Source organism: Megascapheus bottae, chromosome 15 (assembly GCF_031878675.1).
Source record: "Megascapheus bottae isolate mThoBot1 chromosome 15, mThoBot2.hap1, whole genome shotgun sequence".
Classification (NCBI taxonomy): Eukaryota; Metazoa; Chordata; class Mammalia; order Rodentia; family Geomyidae; genus Megascapheus; species Megascapheus bottae.
Window position 1 is genome coordinate 46,359,019 of NC_143523.1, and position 17,963 is coordinate 46,376,981.

Genomic DNA, 17,963 nt, shown 5'->3' on the forward strand with positions numbered 1-17,963 from the left:
CTAGACCAAATTCCTGGCCCCAAAAAAGTAGTTTTGTTATCTCAGTTTAGTAGCTGATGTCATCAGAAGTGTTTGTTTTCATTTAGTGGCTATTTTTGTCAAAATATGGCGAGTTTTTGTTTTGTTTTCTTTTTTTTTTCTTTGGAACTCTTGCCCTAAACAGTATCCTGGAACTCCTTTTGTTCAAGACTAGCACTCTATCCACTTGATCCACAGCACCATTTCTGGGTTTTTCTGTGATTTAATAGTCTCACAGACTTTTCTGCCCAGACTGACTTCAAACCGCGATCCTCAAAGCACATCCTCCTGAGTAGCTAGGATTATAGATGTGAACCACCAATGTTCAGCTATGTCAAAATAATCTTGAAGTCAAGATTACCAAAATAATTTTGTAAATTAAATCTCATCCACCAAAAAAATAATGTTTTCACTAAGTTTATAATCGTTTTTAATTTATACTTTATACTATTTTTGCATATGAGTATGATGGCACATATTTCTCTTTCAGTTAATTGATCATAGATGTAGGTATTATGAAACACTAAATTGTCATGTGGATGAGTGGAAATATGTTTTGGAAGAAAATTTGTTTTGTTTTGTTTTGTTTTTTCTCTTAAAGAAAGTAAATGAGGGCCAGAAGTTTGGCCTAGTGGTAGAGTGCTTGCCTAGCATGCACAAAGGCACGTGTTTGATTCCTTGGTACCATATACATAGAAAAAGCCGGAAATGGTGGTGTGGCTCAAGGGGTAGAGCTCTAGCCTTGAGAAACCCAAGGACAGCGCTCAAGCCCTGAGTTCAACCCCCAGCACTTTGGCAGGGTGGGGGAAGAGAACTTTGGTGGGGTAGGGGAAAAAGCAAATGGAAATTACCAAAGTTTTTTTTTTTTTTGGTAACATATTGCTATTATTTAATTTTTAAAGTAAAATAATTTATGAATAAAATAGTTATAAAATACTTTTATTCATTACATATAGTGATAAGAATAAAACTAAATGATTCCTTTATTTTACTAATTTTAATTGTTGGGCTATAATGACGCTGTCTTGGTGGCATTTATAGCAAGAGTTTTAATGCCACAAACTGCTTAGCTTTTCTAGCTATAAAACTGTCCTCAGCCTAGGAAGTTTTCTCCTGTAGAGTATAATTCTAATTGATTCCAGTTCTTAAAATGTAATAGTTTGCAAATTTGTTCCTCATAGTAAATATGGTCTATATTTATATGTGTTTTATGAAATTAGTTCCATGGTTGGCTTTTAGAGTAGTAATCATAAATAGTCATTTATGGTCTGTTGATCTTATTTTTATGAAACTATTTTTCTAACATAAAAATGAAGTTTTGGTTACATATTATTTCCTTTTGCAGAATGATTTAGTAGCTTTATTTTTAATTGTATTTTGAACTATGAATTTATTTATTTTTTTTACAAAAAGTAGATCTTGGGCTTGGAATTTGGCCTAGTGGTAGAGTGCTTGCCTAGCATGCACAAAGACCCGGTCCAGTTCCTCGATACTACATACAAAGAAAAAGCCGGCAATGGTACTGTGCTTTAAGTGGTGGAGCGCTAGCTTTGAGGAAAACCTCAGGATAGTGCTTGGGCCATGAGTTCATGCCCCAGGAATGGCATAAATAAATATATGAATGAATGAATGAATATAGATCTTGTTTTCTATCCAAAAGAAACTTAGATACCAGTTTCTTAAATTTACTTCTTGATGTTTAGGTTTATCTGTGTCTTTTTGTCTCAAAGACAAGGATAGAAATCTCTGACAGCTTTAAAGAATTAAGAAATATGGCCAGGAGTTTATCCTAGAGCTAGAGTGCTTGCCTAGCATGCACAAAGACCTGGGTTCGATTCCTTACTACCAAATACATAGAAAAAGCCAGAAATGATGCTGTGGCTCAAGTGGCAGAGCACTAATATTGAGGAGAAAGGCCAAAGACAGTGCTTAGGCCCAAGCCCCTCGACTGGCAAAAAAAAAAAACCAAAAAACCCACAGTATTAGGAAATAAACTTTAAATCCAAAATAATTAACTGTACAAAATATCTGACCAAATTAAACTATGCCATAAGTAAAATCTTTACAAATCTTTATTTTTCTTTGTTTGGCTTAGGTCTCTTATAGCTAATCTTGCTGCTGCCAATTGTTACAAAAAGGAAAAACATCTTGATCTGGAGAAAAACTGGATGTTGGTAGAAAAAGCAAGGGTTTACTATATAGCTGTAAGTATTTACTTGATTTGCTTGTTGAGGTCATATTTATATGAAAGATCATGGTTAATAGCTAATAAATATTTTTAAACAATTACTTTATCAGTACCACCAATTGTTTACTTACCTCAAAGCATAGGTTTGGTTCACTACTATAAGTACAGAGCAGAAATACAGTCTTCAACTTTAGTACATAATTCGTGCTACTTACTGTCAATTCTGACCTTTTTGGATTCCATATATAGAGAGATACTTCTCAACCATGAACAGAATCCTGAACTATTAAATCAGTTTCCTAGTATCTTTTTGGGGTAATTTTAGAAACTTACATTTTGTATTTTTAGGTAATGTTATTAATAATAATTAATTGTGTAGCAAAATATTAGCAATATAAATAATCAGAACAAACAATTTGAGCTTACTTGCCTAAAAAAACTTAATTGCTATTTATACCATAGTAATTACCATGACAGCTTTTAATTTAATATTTCAAAAATATGATCATGATAAATCTATTTAATCTAGACATAATGGCACTATGTAATTTTAATTCTTAAGTTTTCTGACATGAAAATAATTGGGTAAGAATCTATTTCAAAAATAGAAATAAATACACTGAATATTATCCTAAATTAATCATCCCATGATTACCAAACTGTTGTTAGTTAATATGAATTAAAATGATCATTCACATATAAGTAGATACTTATGAAAACTGAAAAAATTTCATATAATATGTAGTCTCCGTATAACAGAGACTGCCATTTCTTAACCTGAGCCATTGAAACAATTGGTAAGACATGTAGTGATTATCTAGCCATAATGTGTTTATTGAAAATGTAACTATTTTTTTCAGTATAGTGTTATTGTCTCCTATAGCATGTCTACATGCACTACTATAGGTTTTTAAGTATTGTTCTTGATTCCACTATGTCACAGATTCTACGCCTTCATAACTATCCAATAAAAGCTTACATTGAGGGCCAATTGGGGTTCTATTCCTCAGTGCTACATACATTAAAAAAAAGCTGGCAATAGTCCTGTGGCTCAAGTGGTAGAGCTCTATCCTTGAGAAAGCCTGAGGACTCAATCTCAGGACTGGCAAAAAAATTTTTAAAAAAAAGCTTACATTGAAAACATCATATAATGAAAAGTCATGCTGTTTCTTCCAATAATTATTTTTTCAATAATTAAAGATTTCCCCCTTAATTACATGTTATCTTATTTCTTAAAATAGTTAAGTATTTTGTGTGTGTGGATGGAAGTCTTGGTAATGTGCTTTTATAGTGTCGTTATGTTGTTTCTTTGCTTATCTTCTTTTCTACTCAGGCTGGCCTTAAAATAACTTTGTAGTTCTGGCTGGTGTTAAACAGCTGATACTCCTGAGTATCACTGTTCTATATTGTAGTTTGGTATTTTTAGGAATATTTATGTAGTATTTCAAACCAACTTAGGTTGAAATGTCAGATTTTTGAATAAGCATGTGGTTGAAAATTTGCCATAATATATACTATATAATTTAAGTTGACTATGATAAATGATGACCATACATTTGGATTCAAACTATTTTTAATTTGACAGTTACACTTCTCTGTATTTTAGCAGATAATAGTTCAATCCTGAGTCAAATGACAACTTGCAAACAACTAAAAATGTTTTAATGAGAATGCAATATAAAACTTAAACAAGTGTAATTCATCTGTGGGTAAATGAAATTTTTACAGAATGGGCCCAACTTGTAAACAAATATATACTATAACACATCTAGCTAAATTTGATGAATGGAGTTTTTATGGTATTAACTACTGCAAAAGTGCAAGTTGGTATGAGGCATAATGTGATCAATTCTGGCTAAATTCAAAAGAAACTTGGATTTTTTTTTTTTGAGAATTATATGATATGTTTGACCAAAAGAAATTTTCAAATGAATTCCAGTTGATACCTCTGATAGTAATGGTTAACTTTGATTTGTTTCAGTGCTTTTATGATAACAATACTCTTACATTGCCTGGCAAATCTGTATTCTATTCAGAGGCTGACATTAACATAATTCTGAAAAGAAAATACTCATTTTGGAAGTCTGGGGTGCTTTTCTTGGTAACATTGAACAAATACTTAAAGTCTAGAATTTAATATTTTTGGGGGTGCCAGTCCCAGGGCTTGAACTCATGACCTGAAAACTGTCCTTGGGCTTTCAATGAAGGCTAGAGCTCTACTACTTGAGCCACAGGACCACTTTCAGCTTTTTCTATGTATGTGGTACCAAGGAATCCAGTCTTCCTGCATGCTAGGCAAGCACTCAACCACTAGGCTACTCTTACCATTAGGATTTGGCCCTTGAACTTTTCTGCACTGTCTGCCTTTAAACCATTATCTAGTTCAGACTTTCCTGTCTGGGCTGCTTTTGAATTTCAATCCTTAGATCTCAGCCTCTTGATAGCTAGTTTTACAGGTGTCAACTACCAGTGCCCAGCTTAGGTTTTAAATTTTTAAAAATTAAGGGCCGGGGGGCTGGGAGTTTGGCCTAGTGGTTAAAGTGCTTGCCTAGCATGCATGAAGACCCGGGTTCGATTCCTCGGTACCACATACATAGACAAAAGCCAGAAGTGGTGCTGAGGCTCAAGTGGTAGAGCTCTAGCCTTGAGAAAGTCCAAGGACAGTGCTCAGGCCCTGAGCTCAAGCCCAGGACTGGCAAAAAAAAAAAAATTAAGGGCCGGGAGTTTGACCTAGTGGTAGAGCATGTAGAGCGCTTGCCTAGCATGCATGAAGACCCGGGTTCGATTCCGAAAAAAGCCGGAAGTGGTGCTGGGGCTCAAGTGGTAGAGTGCTAGCCTTGAGAAAGTCTATGGACAGTGCTCAGGCCCTAAGCCCAGGATTGGCGCATATATATATATATATATATATATATATATATATATATATATCTTTAAGTAGTAGTACAGAGATTTTTAATTCATTGTGTCTGTTTAAAAGTATAGTTCATATAGTTCAGGCCGGGAGTTTGGCCTAGTGATAAGAGTGCTGCTCACCTAGCATGCATGACGACTCAATTCCTTGGTATCACATAGAAAATGCCGGAAATGGTTCTGTGGCTTAAGTGGTAGAGCTCTATCTAGCCTTGAGAAAGCCCAAGGACAGTGCTCAGGCCCTGAGTTCAAGCCCCAAGACTAGCAAAAAAAAAAAAAAGTACAATTCATATTGACCAATGTTACCCCAGCCATTGTTCTCCTCTCCTAAACTCATCCATCCTCTGAAGTTACCTTTCTTAGATGTACATTAAAATTATGACTGTTTTAGCCCTTCTCTCCATTTGTCTGACCTCCCTCACCTTGACTTTCTCCCTAATGGATATTTTCTTAAATTATGAATTAAATTAATAAGTGCATACTGATGAAATAGTAAGCTACAGTTCTTTCTAAAACATTTAAATAGACCTCAAAGCATTTTTGGAATTTAGAAATTAATCTCTATAATAGTCTTTTGAATACCCTTGAACTACCCTTGGCCTTTATTTTATCATTGTTATAAATGAATTTTTAAAGTTCTACACATAAAAACTTGTATTATATTTGTCAAATCAGTGATGACCATATGGTTTTATTCCTGGGTTTTTTAGCTCTATTTCTGCCCTTTTCTGGGCTGTTTCATTGACTTCACTGGGGATTAACCATGTATTGTTAAGCTTTTATCTGCAAATGTCCTTGAAGGTCACTTTAAGGTGTATTCCATTTAGAAATTAGAAGAGCGAACAGAAGCTGGATATAGGTGGCTGACATCTGTTGTCCTAGCTACTCAGGTGGTTGAGATATGAGGACTGAGGTTTTGGTGCCAAGCTGTCCTAGGCAGGAAAATCTGTGAGACACTTACCTCTCATTAAACACCAAGAAAGCCACAAATTTAGCTGTGGTTCAAGTTGTAGAGTACTAGCCTTGAATAAAAACTGTCCCGCAGTTCTGAATTCAACCCCGAGGAGGGTATGCCTGTAATTCCAGTACTCTTAAAGGCTCAAGTGGAAATATCATTAGAACCCTGGAATTTAAGAAACCAACTTGGTCAACATCTTTAAAAAAAAAAAAGCATATAATTTAGCTGTCTATATAGACAGTGTTAGTACTTTAGTGTACCTTTATAGAGATTCTTGAATTTCATTTTAATTTTATCGAGGTGTTAGTGATCTTGATGTTTTAAAGAAGTGTTTTAAATCATCAGGTGTGCTAAATTGGAACTATACTTTGTAGGAAGTTTGTTATACATTATGTAGACACTGGTAAGAATTCGATTGTCCTTTGGCTTATTAGTTTCATAGATGCATCTGTAATGCCTGGTATATGCTTGAGTATATTAAATTATCATGTCCTGACAGCATGTCCTGAAACATGCCAGTCTTATAAAGCCATTTTTTGAGAACTAAAGAAATCAATGAACCATATCTGTCATGCTGTGTTAATTTCCATAACTGTTATTACAGTGGATGGTAATATTTCTAAGGCATAGAAATCTGAAAAATCAGTAAAAATATAACTAAATATCTTAAAATGGGAAAAACTTAACCTTATCACTGAATTTTCAATCATTAGGTCTAATGCCCTGAAGTCTGACTTGAATTGTTTCAAAGATAATTGATGAGCATCTTATTTCTCTTATTATGAATTATTAAATATTTGCTTCTGTTTCTAATATATCAAATATCACATTTGAAATTATTTTCTCAGTAGCTGTTACTCATTGTGAATGAAAACCTCTGTCTACCATTTTATACCATATTTACATATACAATTGATTTTGTATTAAGTAGCAAAGACACAGCTGACAGATACATAGGTTAATTTGCTTTCTTAAATTGCAGGGAAATGATCTATGATTCTTTTGTGTAATTAGGGCTATTTTGTAGAGAAAGTAATTGTTAAGCAACATTTTGGGGACATTTGCCTTTTGTACCTTCTTCTAAGCAATCTTAAACAGAAATTTGTATACCCTAAAATAAAACATTTATTTGTGAACTCTCACCTCAAATTATCAATAATGGAAGGGACACCTTTTTTAATCCTGTATCCCCTTTCCCTGAACACAGCTTTTAGATTATAGATAAACTTCCCAGCTCAGTAATTAACTGAGCTCAGTCATTGCACCCTGTATCATGTGATTTTTTTTTCCAGTGGAATACATTATTAGAGCACTTACACAGTCAGTCTAGCTGCAGCAGCCCAGGCGGCAACAGCAGTGCCATTTTTCACAAAGAAAATGTTGAACAGGAGCCAAATGTTTGGTGGCAGTCTGTTGCTAGGAAATCAAGGTCCTGAGGCGATTAATGACAAAGCAAGCAATAACAAGAAGGCAGAATTACAGATTTAAAAGAGAAAAAAGTGGTTGGTGTTATAATTACCCAAAGAAATCCGCACTCATTAAATTGGCTGTTTTTATGATTGACTTTAATTGGAGGTTAGCTCAGATATTTAGCTCCTTTCCCACCCCTTTAAACACACACAGGCACATAATCTGTAGAACTGCAGACTTGTTTTTCTAAGCATTGAGAGGAGCTTGCCCTGTAATTTGATCCCCACTGACAGATGCATTTTCTATGCTGCCATTTTGAATTAACCTATTGTAGAACAATTTTCTTCAGCCCTGTTGAATAAAACATCCAGTCTGATTACCTCCGATGGATTTGATAGAGTAAAAGAATGTACTTCTCATTGAAGTAGATTGTTTGCATGGATTTTACTGATTTCGAAATCTGCCAATAAGCACATCACTTATAATAAAATTTCAAAGAGATTTGTTAGGAAAAGGTAATGAAAGTCACTCTTTTACAGTTTAATGTTTGGGGACCTGCATCAAAATAATATTATTCTCATAAAATAGTGTTACATTTCCAGGTACCTTTTCATCTGAGTTTAGAGAAAAAAAATTCTGCCATCTTAATTTAGACTTGATATTTTTAGGAATAGAGCCTTCTATTTATATACTCCTAAATAGTAATTCATCCTGCCTCACAGTATTTGAATTATAAATCTCAATAAAGCTCAACGTACTCAATTACAAAAATATTTTAATACATAAAATACTTAAAATGGTTACAAGATTGGACTATTTCAGTGTTGTACTGTTATATGAAATGATCTTTATTTTAATTTTTTAGGATTCAATAAAACATATAACTAGAACAACATCAGTCATTCAGTTACAATTCCAGAGGACACATAAAGGTTATTTACTTTTTAGAAGCTTTAAGAATACAGTTATATGATGACACTGCTTCCAGATTCCTAATCAAACCCTGGAACAAAAGAGCGAAGCACTTTCTATCTGACAATACACACAGTGCTAATCAGTGCCAATGCCAAGCTGTCTGCTTTGTTAAATACTTAGCTTCCTAGAGGCAGGAAGACAGCTGCTATAAGTATGATGAAATTTGGTAGTTCAATCTATTTTTGCCACCCTTGGGCTACCAAGATACTGTTAATTTAGACCACCCCAATTGGTACACTTTAGGGAGTTTTTTTAAAAGAGTTTGTAATTAAAATGATAAAACATCATTATTACATTGAAGGCCTTCTGTAAGTTTTACATTTGGCAGATACCTACTGAGATAACCCCAGCATGTAATTTACAATGATGTAATGGTTGTAATTGCATTTTGGAGAAAAGAGAACTATAGGAGGCAAGTGGTTCCATTAGAGGAGTTTGGAAATCTGCTTTTTATTTCATTTAAACCTACTCTATTCCAAAATTGCCTATCTATAATTGACCATAGCAGCCATCAACCTTCAAATGCCACAATTTTTATTTAAGTTATTAGCTGAGACACTACCACCAGGGGGAGGAAGCAAAAATTTTTAGCACTTAACTGATATGTTTCTGACAGCAAGTAACTGTACTGCTCAGACCTACATGGTTAATCACATCCTCCATATGACAGAATTTTAATACATGATTCTGAAATTGCATGGGAACCTGTAGGCTTAACACCCAACTAAACATAAATAAAATGGTGACTTCCATACTTTAGTGATTTATGGTAGAGATCTGAAAGGAGTGCAAATAAGCAACCTCCAAATTTTTTTTCTCTCATTTGTCAGTATACTTGGAGCTATTCTTCTGAAATCAAATGCATTGAGCTGTGAATGTGGGCTGCTATTGTAACACATCTTTTAACACCAAATGATCATATAATTTATAAAACAAATTGAAACCATCTAAGATAGTTACCTATTTTTTTATGCCACCACAGTAATGTTTTGCTCCTACTATTTCTTTTTTAAAAATTAACTGTTTTTTGTTTGTTTTGTGGGTCATGGGGCTTGAACTCTGGGCCCTGGGCACTGTCTCTGAGCTCTTCAACTCAAGGCTACCACTCTAACCCTGGAGCAACAGCCCCACTTCCTGTTGTCTGAAGTTTAATTGGAGATAAGAGTCTCATGGTCTTTAGTGCCCTTTAATGCCCGAGCTGGCTTTGAACCCTGGTCTTCATATCTCAACCTCCTGAGTAGCTAGGATTACAGGCGTGAGCCACTGCACCCAGCTTTAACAACTGCTTCTTGAGAGTACTGACATTTGGACTTGAGATCTCACATTTGCTAGGCAGGTGATCCACCTAGGAGCCATGCTTGTAACCCAAAAATTAATGAATCAGTCCCAGATATGTGTGCATGTGTGGGTGGCATAGATCCATATTGGGGATTGAATTTAGAACCTTATGATATAGCTCAACTTTTTTTAGCTTGTAACTGGTGCTCTACCAATGGAAATATGCCTCTAGACCAGCTTTTTGCTGCTTATTTGGAGAGGCTCTTGAACTTACTTTATCAGGCTGGCTTTGAACTATGATCTCAGGATCTCAGTCTCTTGAATACCTAGGATTACAGTTGTGAATTTCAGGGGTGTGTGTGTGTGTGTTTGTGTGAGCCAATCCCGGGGCTTGACCACAGGGCCTGTGTACTACTGGCCTGCAGCATTTGTGCTCAAGACTAGTGCTCTGTCCCTGAACCACAGTTCTGCTTCTAGCTTTTTAGTGGTTAATTGGAGAAAAAGAGTTTCAGAGACTTTTTTTTGCCCATGCTGGTTTCAAACCACAATCCACCAATCTTAGCCACCTAGCTAGAATTACAGGCATGGGCCACCAGTGCCCAGCAAATTCCAGACTTTGGGGGGGGGGGTTGTCTTGTTTTTTTGGTCAGTTGGGGGCTTGAACTCTGGACTTGAGCATTGTCCTTGAGCTCTTCAGCTCAAGGCTAATGCTCTACCACTTGAGATACAGTGCCACTTCTGGTTTTCTGGCAGTTAATTGGCGATAAGAGCTATCTAAGGAAGTTAGGTGTTTATTCTCTATTTGATAAATGTAAATGAATATTGTAAAAGTTAATATCACCAATGAATAATGTTGAGATGATGAAGGGGACTGTTTATCTCTCTTGGTGTTCTTTCCTCAAGGATTTCCCTAAGATTCTTTACCCTGATCATGGGGAGGGTAAGTGGAAGGAGTCCTCAAATACCAGTTTATGAGCATTTTGTGAAAGGCCTTAAAAATACTTCCCAGTGGTAGAAATGGGAATACAATGGCAGACAGGAGAATCTTTGTATCTGAGTACCTTTTTTGTATCTGTTTTCTGGAGCAAAACAGCCACAATCTCAGAAAGCAAAAACAGCCACAAAAATATAGAGTGCTCAAAACCATATGGATATGAAAAATAAAAGATCTGGTTACTGATAAAAGAATATTACAAAGATGTGATAATTGAATCATAGGGTTTCCTGGATTTGATCCTGTAAAATGCAAAACCTGATCAAATCAAATTTGCAAATTCATCATAATGCACTGAATTGATTTGAAGTAAGATGATATCATGTTAGTCAAAACTATATATGGTGTACAAGTGAATTCTATTATATTTATATTTTTTCTATTTACCTAAAATTATTTCTAAATGAAAACTTTTTTCAAAAATGTACTAAAGGGCACTGGTGACTGACTCCAATAATGCTAGCTGCTCAGGAGGTTGAAATCAGAACATCTCAGTTCAAACCAGCCCAGGCAGGAAAGTCCAAGAGACTTTTGCCTCCAGTTAACTACCAAAAACACTGGAAGTGGAAATGTGGCTCAAGTGTGCCAGACTTGAAAAATAAGGAATATCACGTAGACCCTGAGTTCAAAGCCCAGGACTAGTACCAACATAAACACACACACACACCACATATGAATACACACACACATAAATACACACACAAATGATGATAATAATAAAAATATAGCCAGGCATGGTGGCTCACGCCTGTAATCCTAACTACTCAGGAGGCTGAGATATGAGGATCAAGGTTCAAACCCAGCCCAGGCACGAAAGGACCTGAGACTCTTATCTCCGGTTAACTTCTAGAAATTAATTTTATCATTACTGTTCTTATGCTTTTCCTTATAGCTTAACTCCGTGTGTGTGTGTGTGTGTGTGTGTGTGTGTGTGTGTGTGTGTGTGTGTGTGTGTATCCCTAATTGTTTTGTCATACCTATTAAGCTTTCAATTTCCTTTTCTTTGTCATCATTGTTATGTTCTATATAATTTCTTTGTAACTGTCTTGCAATGTTACTATTTTGTGTTCCATAGTATTCATTATTCTAGTTTATTTCTCCATTGAGTTTTGTTTTGTTTTTTGTGGGTTTTTTTGTTTTGTTTGTTTTGTTTTTTTGTTTTTTTGCCAGTGCTGGGCTTGTGCTCAGGGCCTGAGCTTTATTCTTGGGTTTTCTCAAGGCTAGAGCTCTACCTCTTGAGCCACAGCACCATTTCTGGCATTTTTTTTTTCCTATGTATGTGGTACCGAGGAATCAAACTCGGGTCTTCGTGCAAGCTAGGCAGGCATTGTACCACTAAGCCAAACTCCCGGGCCTGTCCATTGAGTTTTAATGTTGATTATTTTCATTTCTTTCTCATTGTTTTCTCACTTCATTTTTTTTTTTTTTTGTGGGTCATAGGGCTTAAACTCAGCCTGCACGCTGTCCCTGAGCTCTTTAGCTCACAGCTACCGCCCTACCTCTGGGCCTAGGCATTGTCCTACTGTCCTACCCTAGATTAGCCTCAGCCCAGTTCCCATTTTCTTTTTTTTCTTTTTTTCTTTTTTTTTTTTGCCAGTCCTGGGCTTGAGCTCAGGGCCTGAGCCCTGTCCTTGGACTTTCTCAAGGCTAGCACTCTACCACTTGAGCCTCAGCACCATTTCCAGCTTTTGTCTATGTATGTGGTACCAAGGAATCGAACCTGGGTCTTCGTGCATGCTAGGCAAGCACTTTAACCACTAGGCCAAACTCCCGGCCCCCAGTTCCCATTTTCTAGAGGTTAATTGGAGATAAAAGTCTCAGGTCCTTTTGTGCCTGGGCTGCCTTTGAACCTTGATCCTCAGATCTCAGCCTCTTGAGTAGCTAGGATTACAGATAGGAGCCACCATACCTGGCACTTCATCATTTTGATAAATTCTCGGTTCTTTCTTTCTCATTTGCAATCTTCATCTATTCTTTTTTAGACATATTAAACTTATTTCCTATTTGAACCTATTCTGACATTTCAAGTTCTGGTTTTGCTATCTGTTGTCTCCTAGCTCTTACTCAACCTTCCTTGTTTTTGTTCTGAGTCTAAGATGAAGCTACATTTCCAAAGAGGGCATTTGTATTTGAATCGGCCAAAAGCCTGGGGTTACTATCAACCGGAGAGCACATTCATATAAATTTTAGGCTGATAGTTTGATGGGTTACATAGGTAGCATGAGTTACAAATCCATAAATTTTCATGAATGTAAGCTTGGCAGTTTTCAGGATAGACCTTTTTATTTCCCTACAGATCAGATTTGAAACTAGCTAATTCTCTTTTCATTCCTTTTCATGGGGTAAGTATAATTCTGTTTTAGTCTCATATTAAGCATACAGCTGTTTATTGTCTCAACTTTATGTGGGTATGTCTTTTTGACTTTCTGTCTTCTGTATACCCTTGTGTTTATCTCCTAAACCTTGGGCTTTAATGATGTGCTAGAAATATCTATTTCCTGGGGCCGGGAGTTTGGCCTAGTGGTAGAGTGCTTGCCTAGCATGCACGAAGACCTGGGTTCGATTCCTCAGTACCACATACATAGAAAAAAAGCTGGAAGTGGTGCTGAGGCTCAAGTGGTAGAGTGCTAGCCTTGAGAAAGTCCAAGGGCAGTGCTCAGGCCCTGAGCCCAAGACCAGGACTGGCAAAAAAAAAAAATAGAAATATCTATATCCTATATCCAAGTAATTTTTTTCTTTTTTTTTTTTGTATTTTATTGTTGGGATAATGTGTAGAGGTGTTACAGTTACATTCGTCAGGTTGTGGGTACATTGCTTCTCGAACCTTGATACCCGTTCTAATGTTCTTGTCCCCCTTTTCCTCCTCTCTCCCCCTCTCAGTCATCTTTTCTCCTTCCCTTCCCCATTTCAAATAAATAAGTGTATATACATTATACCTGTATACAAATTCAGGTACAGTAACCTCATGAGATTAACCATAAGTGGAAGGAAAAAAAAGGAGAAAAGAAATAACATCACATAGTACATTAAGGATAGCAATCACAAAGATAAACCTCTTATTTCATTAACCTTGAGTTCATTTTGTTTAGACTCATTCTGTACAACCTTATGTGCACAGCTTTTGTGCTGCTGTGACCCTCTGCTAGGAGAATCCTGGTTGTGTACTAATTATTACAGATATCCAAGTAATTTTGAAATAAAATACTTTTGAGAGAATATATAGCTTCAACTTGTGAAGGGGATTGGGAGGGAGAAATGGGGAGAAAATGAGGGAAGAGGTAACACTAAAAAGAAATGTACTCACCTGATTCATGTAACTGTGACTCTCTGTACATCACTTTTACAATAACAATGTTTTAAGTAAGAAGTAATACAGAGACATTTAATATATTATTTACACAATTTTCCCCTAATGTTAACTATATGAAAACTGTTGAAGAGTTTATAACCATCACACTGGTACTGATACAATGAAGATACATTTGCCAGCACAGTCATCTTTGTGTTGCCCACCCTTACTGGCAAGCACTAACTGTCCTCCTTTTATGTTTTGTTGTTCAAAAATGTTGTATAAAAGAACTCATTTAGTACATTACCTTCTGAAGTTTTCTTTTGTCTGTCTTGATTATAATCCTCTGGAGGTAACTCTAGACTGCTTTTACTGTTAAAACAGCCCACTATTAAAAAGAAAAAAACAGTCTACTATCTCTTATTAATAAGTAATATTTCTGCTGAGAACAACTAACAAACTTTAAAATGAATACCAAGAAGCAGAAACATGTTGAGGGTGGGCAAACAATGGGAGAGGAAATATAATCATGAAGGGAGGAAGAGTGATCAAAGGCAATCTTTATATTCACTGTTCGATGTGTAGGAAATGAACTATGTAACTTAACAGTAGGGAGGAGAGGGAGAGATAAGGGAGAATTAAGAAAGGGACGCCATTAACCAAGATGCATGGTATTCATAACCTGACATACTGGAATCGAAACCTCTTTATACAACTATGTAGTAATAGAAAAGTAGTATTGTTTGTTGACTGTACCAATTTAGTTAACTTTTTACCCATTGAGTGACACCTTATTTCTAAAAATAGTGGTTTAAATAAAGATGCTATGAACATTTGTGTAGGATTTTTTGGTATAAAACGTTTTCACTTCTTTAGGTTGTTGCTACACTGTTAGCCATCTTACTGTACCATTTCAAAAAAATGAGGTAGAAAAAGTCTGTTACTATGGTCACATTCAGAACAGACTTGAAGAAAGTGAGGGAAAGCTAATAGGTATCAGGGGAAGGCACATTTCAAACAAAGGTAACAAAAAATTACGTGGTGGTAATTTGCCTGAAGTGGCCGAGAAACAGTAAAGTGGGCAGAGAGATAGTAAGTAGAGTGAAGATGAGTTCTGAATAGACACCTGGAGCCAGACTTATGAGACATGTCAGATGTGGTAAAGTTTTGGATTTTCCCAGTATTCGAAGCAGCAGCTTAACATTTCAAGTAAATGAGTAGCATATTATGAGTTGTATTTTTGAATTACTGTGTTATACAAAATTGAAGATCAATTAGGAAGCTGTTAAAATAGTCTAGGCAAGAGGCAAAGTAACTTTGACTACTGGTTGGGGTGTTAAATAGATGTTGAACTCTACATGTATTTTGAAGGTAATTTTGTTACCAAAAAGTCAGCTCAGCTATCTACCTGTGTCCTTGGGTCTGGCAAAAGAAGAATTCTGGAAAAGCAGGCAAGCTCATTTTAAAAGAAATAGGAGCTGGGGGGGGGGGGCGGGGAATGGGTACCATGACGTGAGAAAGGATATCAATGTATGTGAAGTAATGCACCTTCTGTCTGGTGAATATAATGTAACCCTTCTATTAATTACAATAAAAATATATGAAATGAAAAAAAAAAAAGAAAAGGAAATAGGAGCTGGGAATGTGACCTAGTGGTACAGTGCTTGTCTAACATTAATGAAGCCCTGGGTTCTATTTCTCAGTACCACATAAACATAAAAAGCCACAAGTAGCACTGAAGTGCAAATGATAGAGTGCTAGCCTTAAGCAAAAGAAGCTCACATATAGTACCAAGGCCCTGTGTTCTACCCCAAGAACTGGCAATAAAATTAAAATAAAAAATAAAAAGTAAAAATTAAAAAGGAATATGTATGTACAACAAACAGAACATATATCTGGAGTATGAGAATGGTAGGGTTTGAGTACTTACTGAGTTTGCCTGTGAGACATTTCTGTCCCTAGGTCCAGACTAGACAGGAGTTATGGGATCAAGTTGTGAAGAGTAGGATATTTTGATGTTGGGTTTTTTTATTTTGTTTTGCGCACTAACAGGCTTGAACTCAAGCCCTGAGTTCTGTTTCAACTTTTTTGCTCAAGGCTAGAGTTCTACAACTTGAGTCATATCTTCACTTGTTCTTGCGGTTAATTGGAGATAAAAATTTCATGGACTTGGGCTGGGAGCATAGCCTAGTGGTAGAGTGCTCGCTTTGCATGCACAAAGCCCTGGGTTTGATTCCTCAGTACCACATACACAGAAGAAGCCAGAAGTGATGCTGTGGCTCAAGTGGCAAAGCACTAGCCTTGAGGAGAATTAAAAAAAAAAGTGTCCAGTGCCCAGGCCAAGTTCAAGCCCAGGACTGGCAAACAAAACAAAACAACAACAAAAAACCAACCATGGACTTTACTGCTTGTGCTGGCTTCAAAGAGCAATCCTCAGATCTCAGCTGAGTGGCTAGGATTTCAGGCAGAAGCCACTGGCATCCAGCTTATAGGGAAGTTTTAATTTCAGTATTTCCTCTCAGAGATCTTGTGACCTCATTCACCATTTTAAGATTCCCTAAACTTAGGTTTGGTAAAAGAATTTACCAGATAGAACAAAATGAAGAAGCAAAGGTTTATGTAGTTAAAGGAAACAGCAGGCTGCTAAACAAGGAAGTATATCACCTCCAAATGCAGGTTTGCTAATGTTTGTTGGGTTTTTTTTGTTTGTTAGTTTGTTTTGTTGGTCATGGGGCTTGAACGCTGGGCCCAAGCACTGTCTCTAACTAAGCTCTTCAGCTGAAGGCTAGTGCTGTATCATGTTGAGCCACAGTGCCACTTCCAGTTTTCTGGTGGTTAATTGGAGATAAGAGTTTCATGGGCTTTTGTGCCTGGGCTGGCTTTGAATCTTGATCTTCAGATGTCAGCCTCTGTGCTGATGGTTGTTATATCTTCGTTTTGGAGATGTTTGACTGGTGTTGCCTTTTTTTTTGGAGACATGTTACAGTAAGCTGTTCCCTGCCAGGATCAAGGTATGAATTTCAGTAGTGGAAACATTTGACACTAAGCTCTTATTTCCTTATTTTTTCATTTAAATTTCTAGCAAAGAAATTTGATGGCTTAGCCCATATTTATTTATTTCACTTAGCTCCTGGCTATTTTGTTTTTGCCATGTCTCCTTAAGAACTCTCCTCCACCTTTTTTATTTACAAATTCAGGAGACTGATACAAGGAAATGAGTTGAGCTACCTTCTTTATAGTAAGAAATATGGCACATGGATTCAAATGTTCATATTCATTTAATCTGCATATTTTGTTTGTAGGCAGACTTGAATTAGGATGAAATTATTTTTTTTCTGTAATGAATATAAAATTCAACATGAGGGAATGTGAATAAATGAATCTTTAATATCAGAATGCAATAGATTTTTCTTCCTAAGCTCTTTGATAGATGTTATCCCTTGCTTTTGTTATTCTTTTTAAACTATCGGTAACATTTCTATCCTTAACATAATCATCTCTCTCTGTTAATATATTGAAATGAGCCATATTATATTGTTGATTCTATTTTGTTATTTTTTATGACTGACTGAAAAGCAGTATTGGTGGCCTTTATTTTCATTTTTATGATGGATGGATCACATCCTTCTACTACCAATAGTGTTAAATGCTTATGGACTTTTTTCATTGCTTTCATTTGGATAATTTAAGTACTGTATCATTGGAATTTAGTTTAGTGGTATATCATTTGTCCAGAATTGTTGAGTGCAGAAGTAGACACTTTACATTTTAGTTCTTTACCTATAGAGGTACTTGTAAGCAGATATGTCAAACTCACAACCTTCATGGATTCCATTATTATGTTACAATTTAATTTTTAATTTTTTGTGACAGGATTATTATATAGTATATAATTTGTTAGGCTAGTCTGTGACTCTCTAAATGTATGTACATTTATTTGGTT

General features: G+C 36.0%; 1 protein-coding gene across 1 annotated transcript in view; it reads left to right on the forward strand.

Annotated features, from left to right (window-relative positions):
- Positions 1 to 17,963, forward strand: part of Adk (adenosine kinase) — a 328,745-nt gene that overhangs the window by 115,348 nt on the left and 195,434 nt on the right. The window contains exon 6 of the mRNA XM_090346612.1: positions 2,114 to 2,222. Coding sequence (XP_090202738.1) covers positions 2,114 to 2,222 — 109 coding nt within the window. The remainder of the gene's footprint in view (positions 1 to 2,113; positions 2,223 to 17,963) is intronic.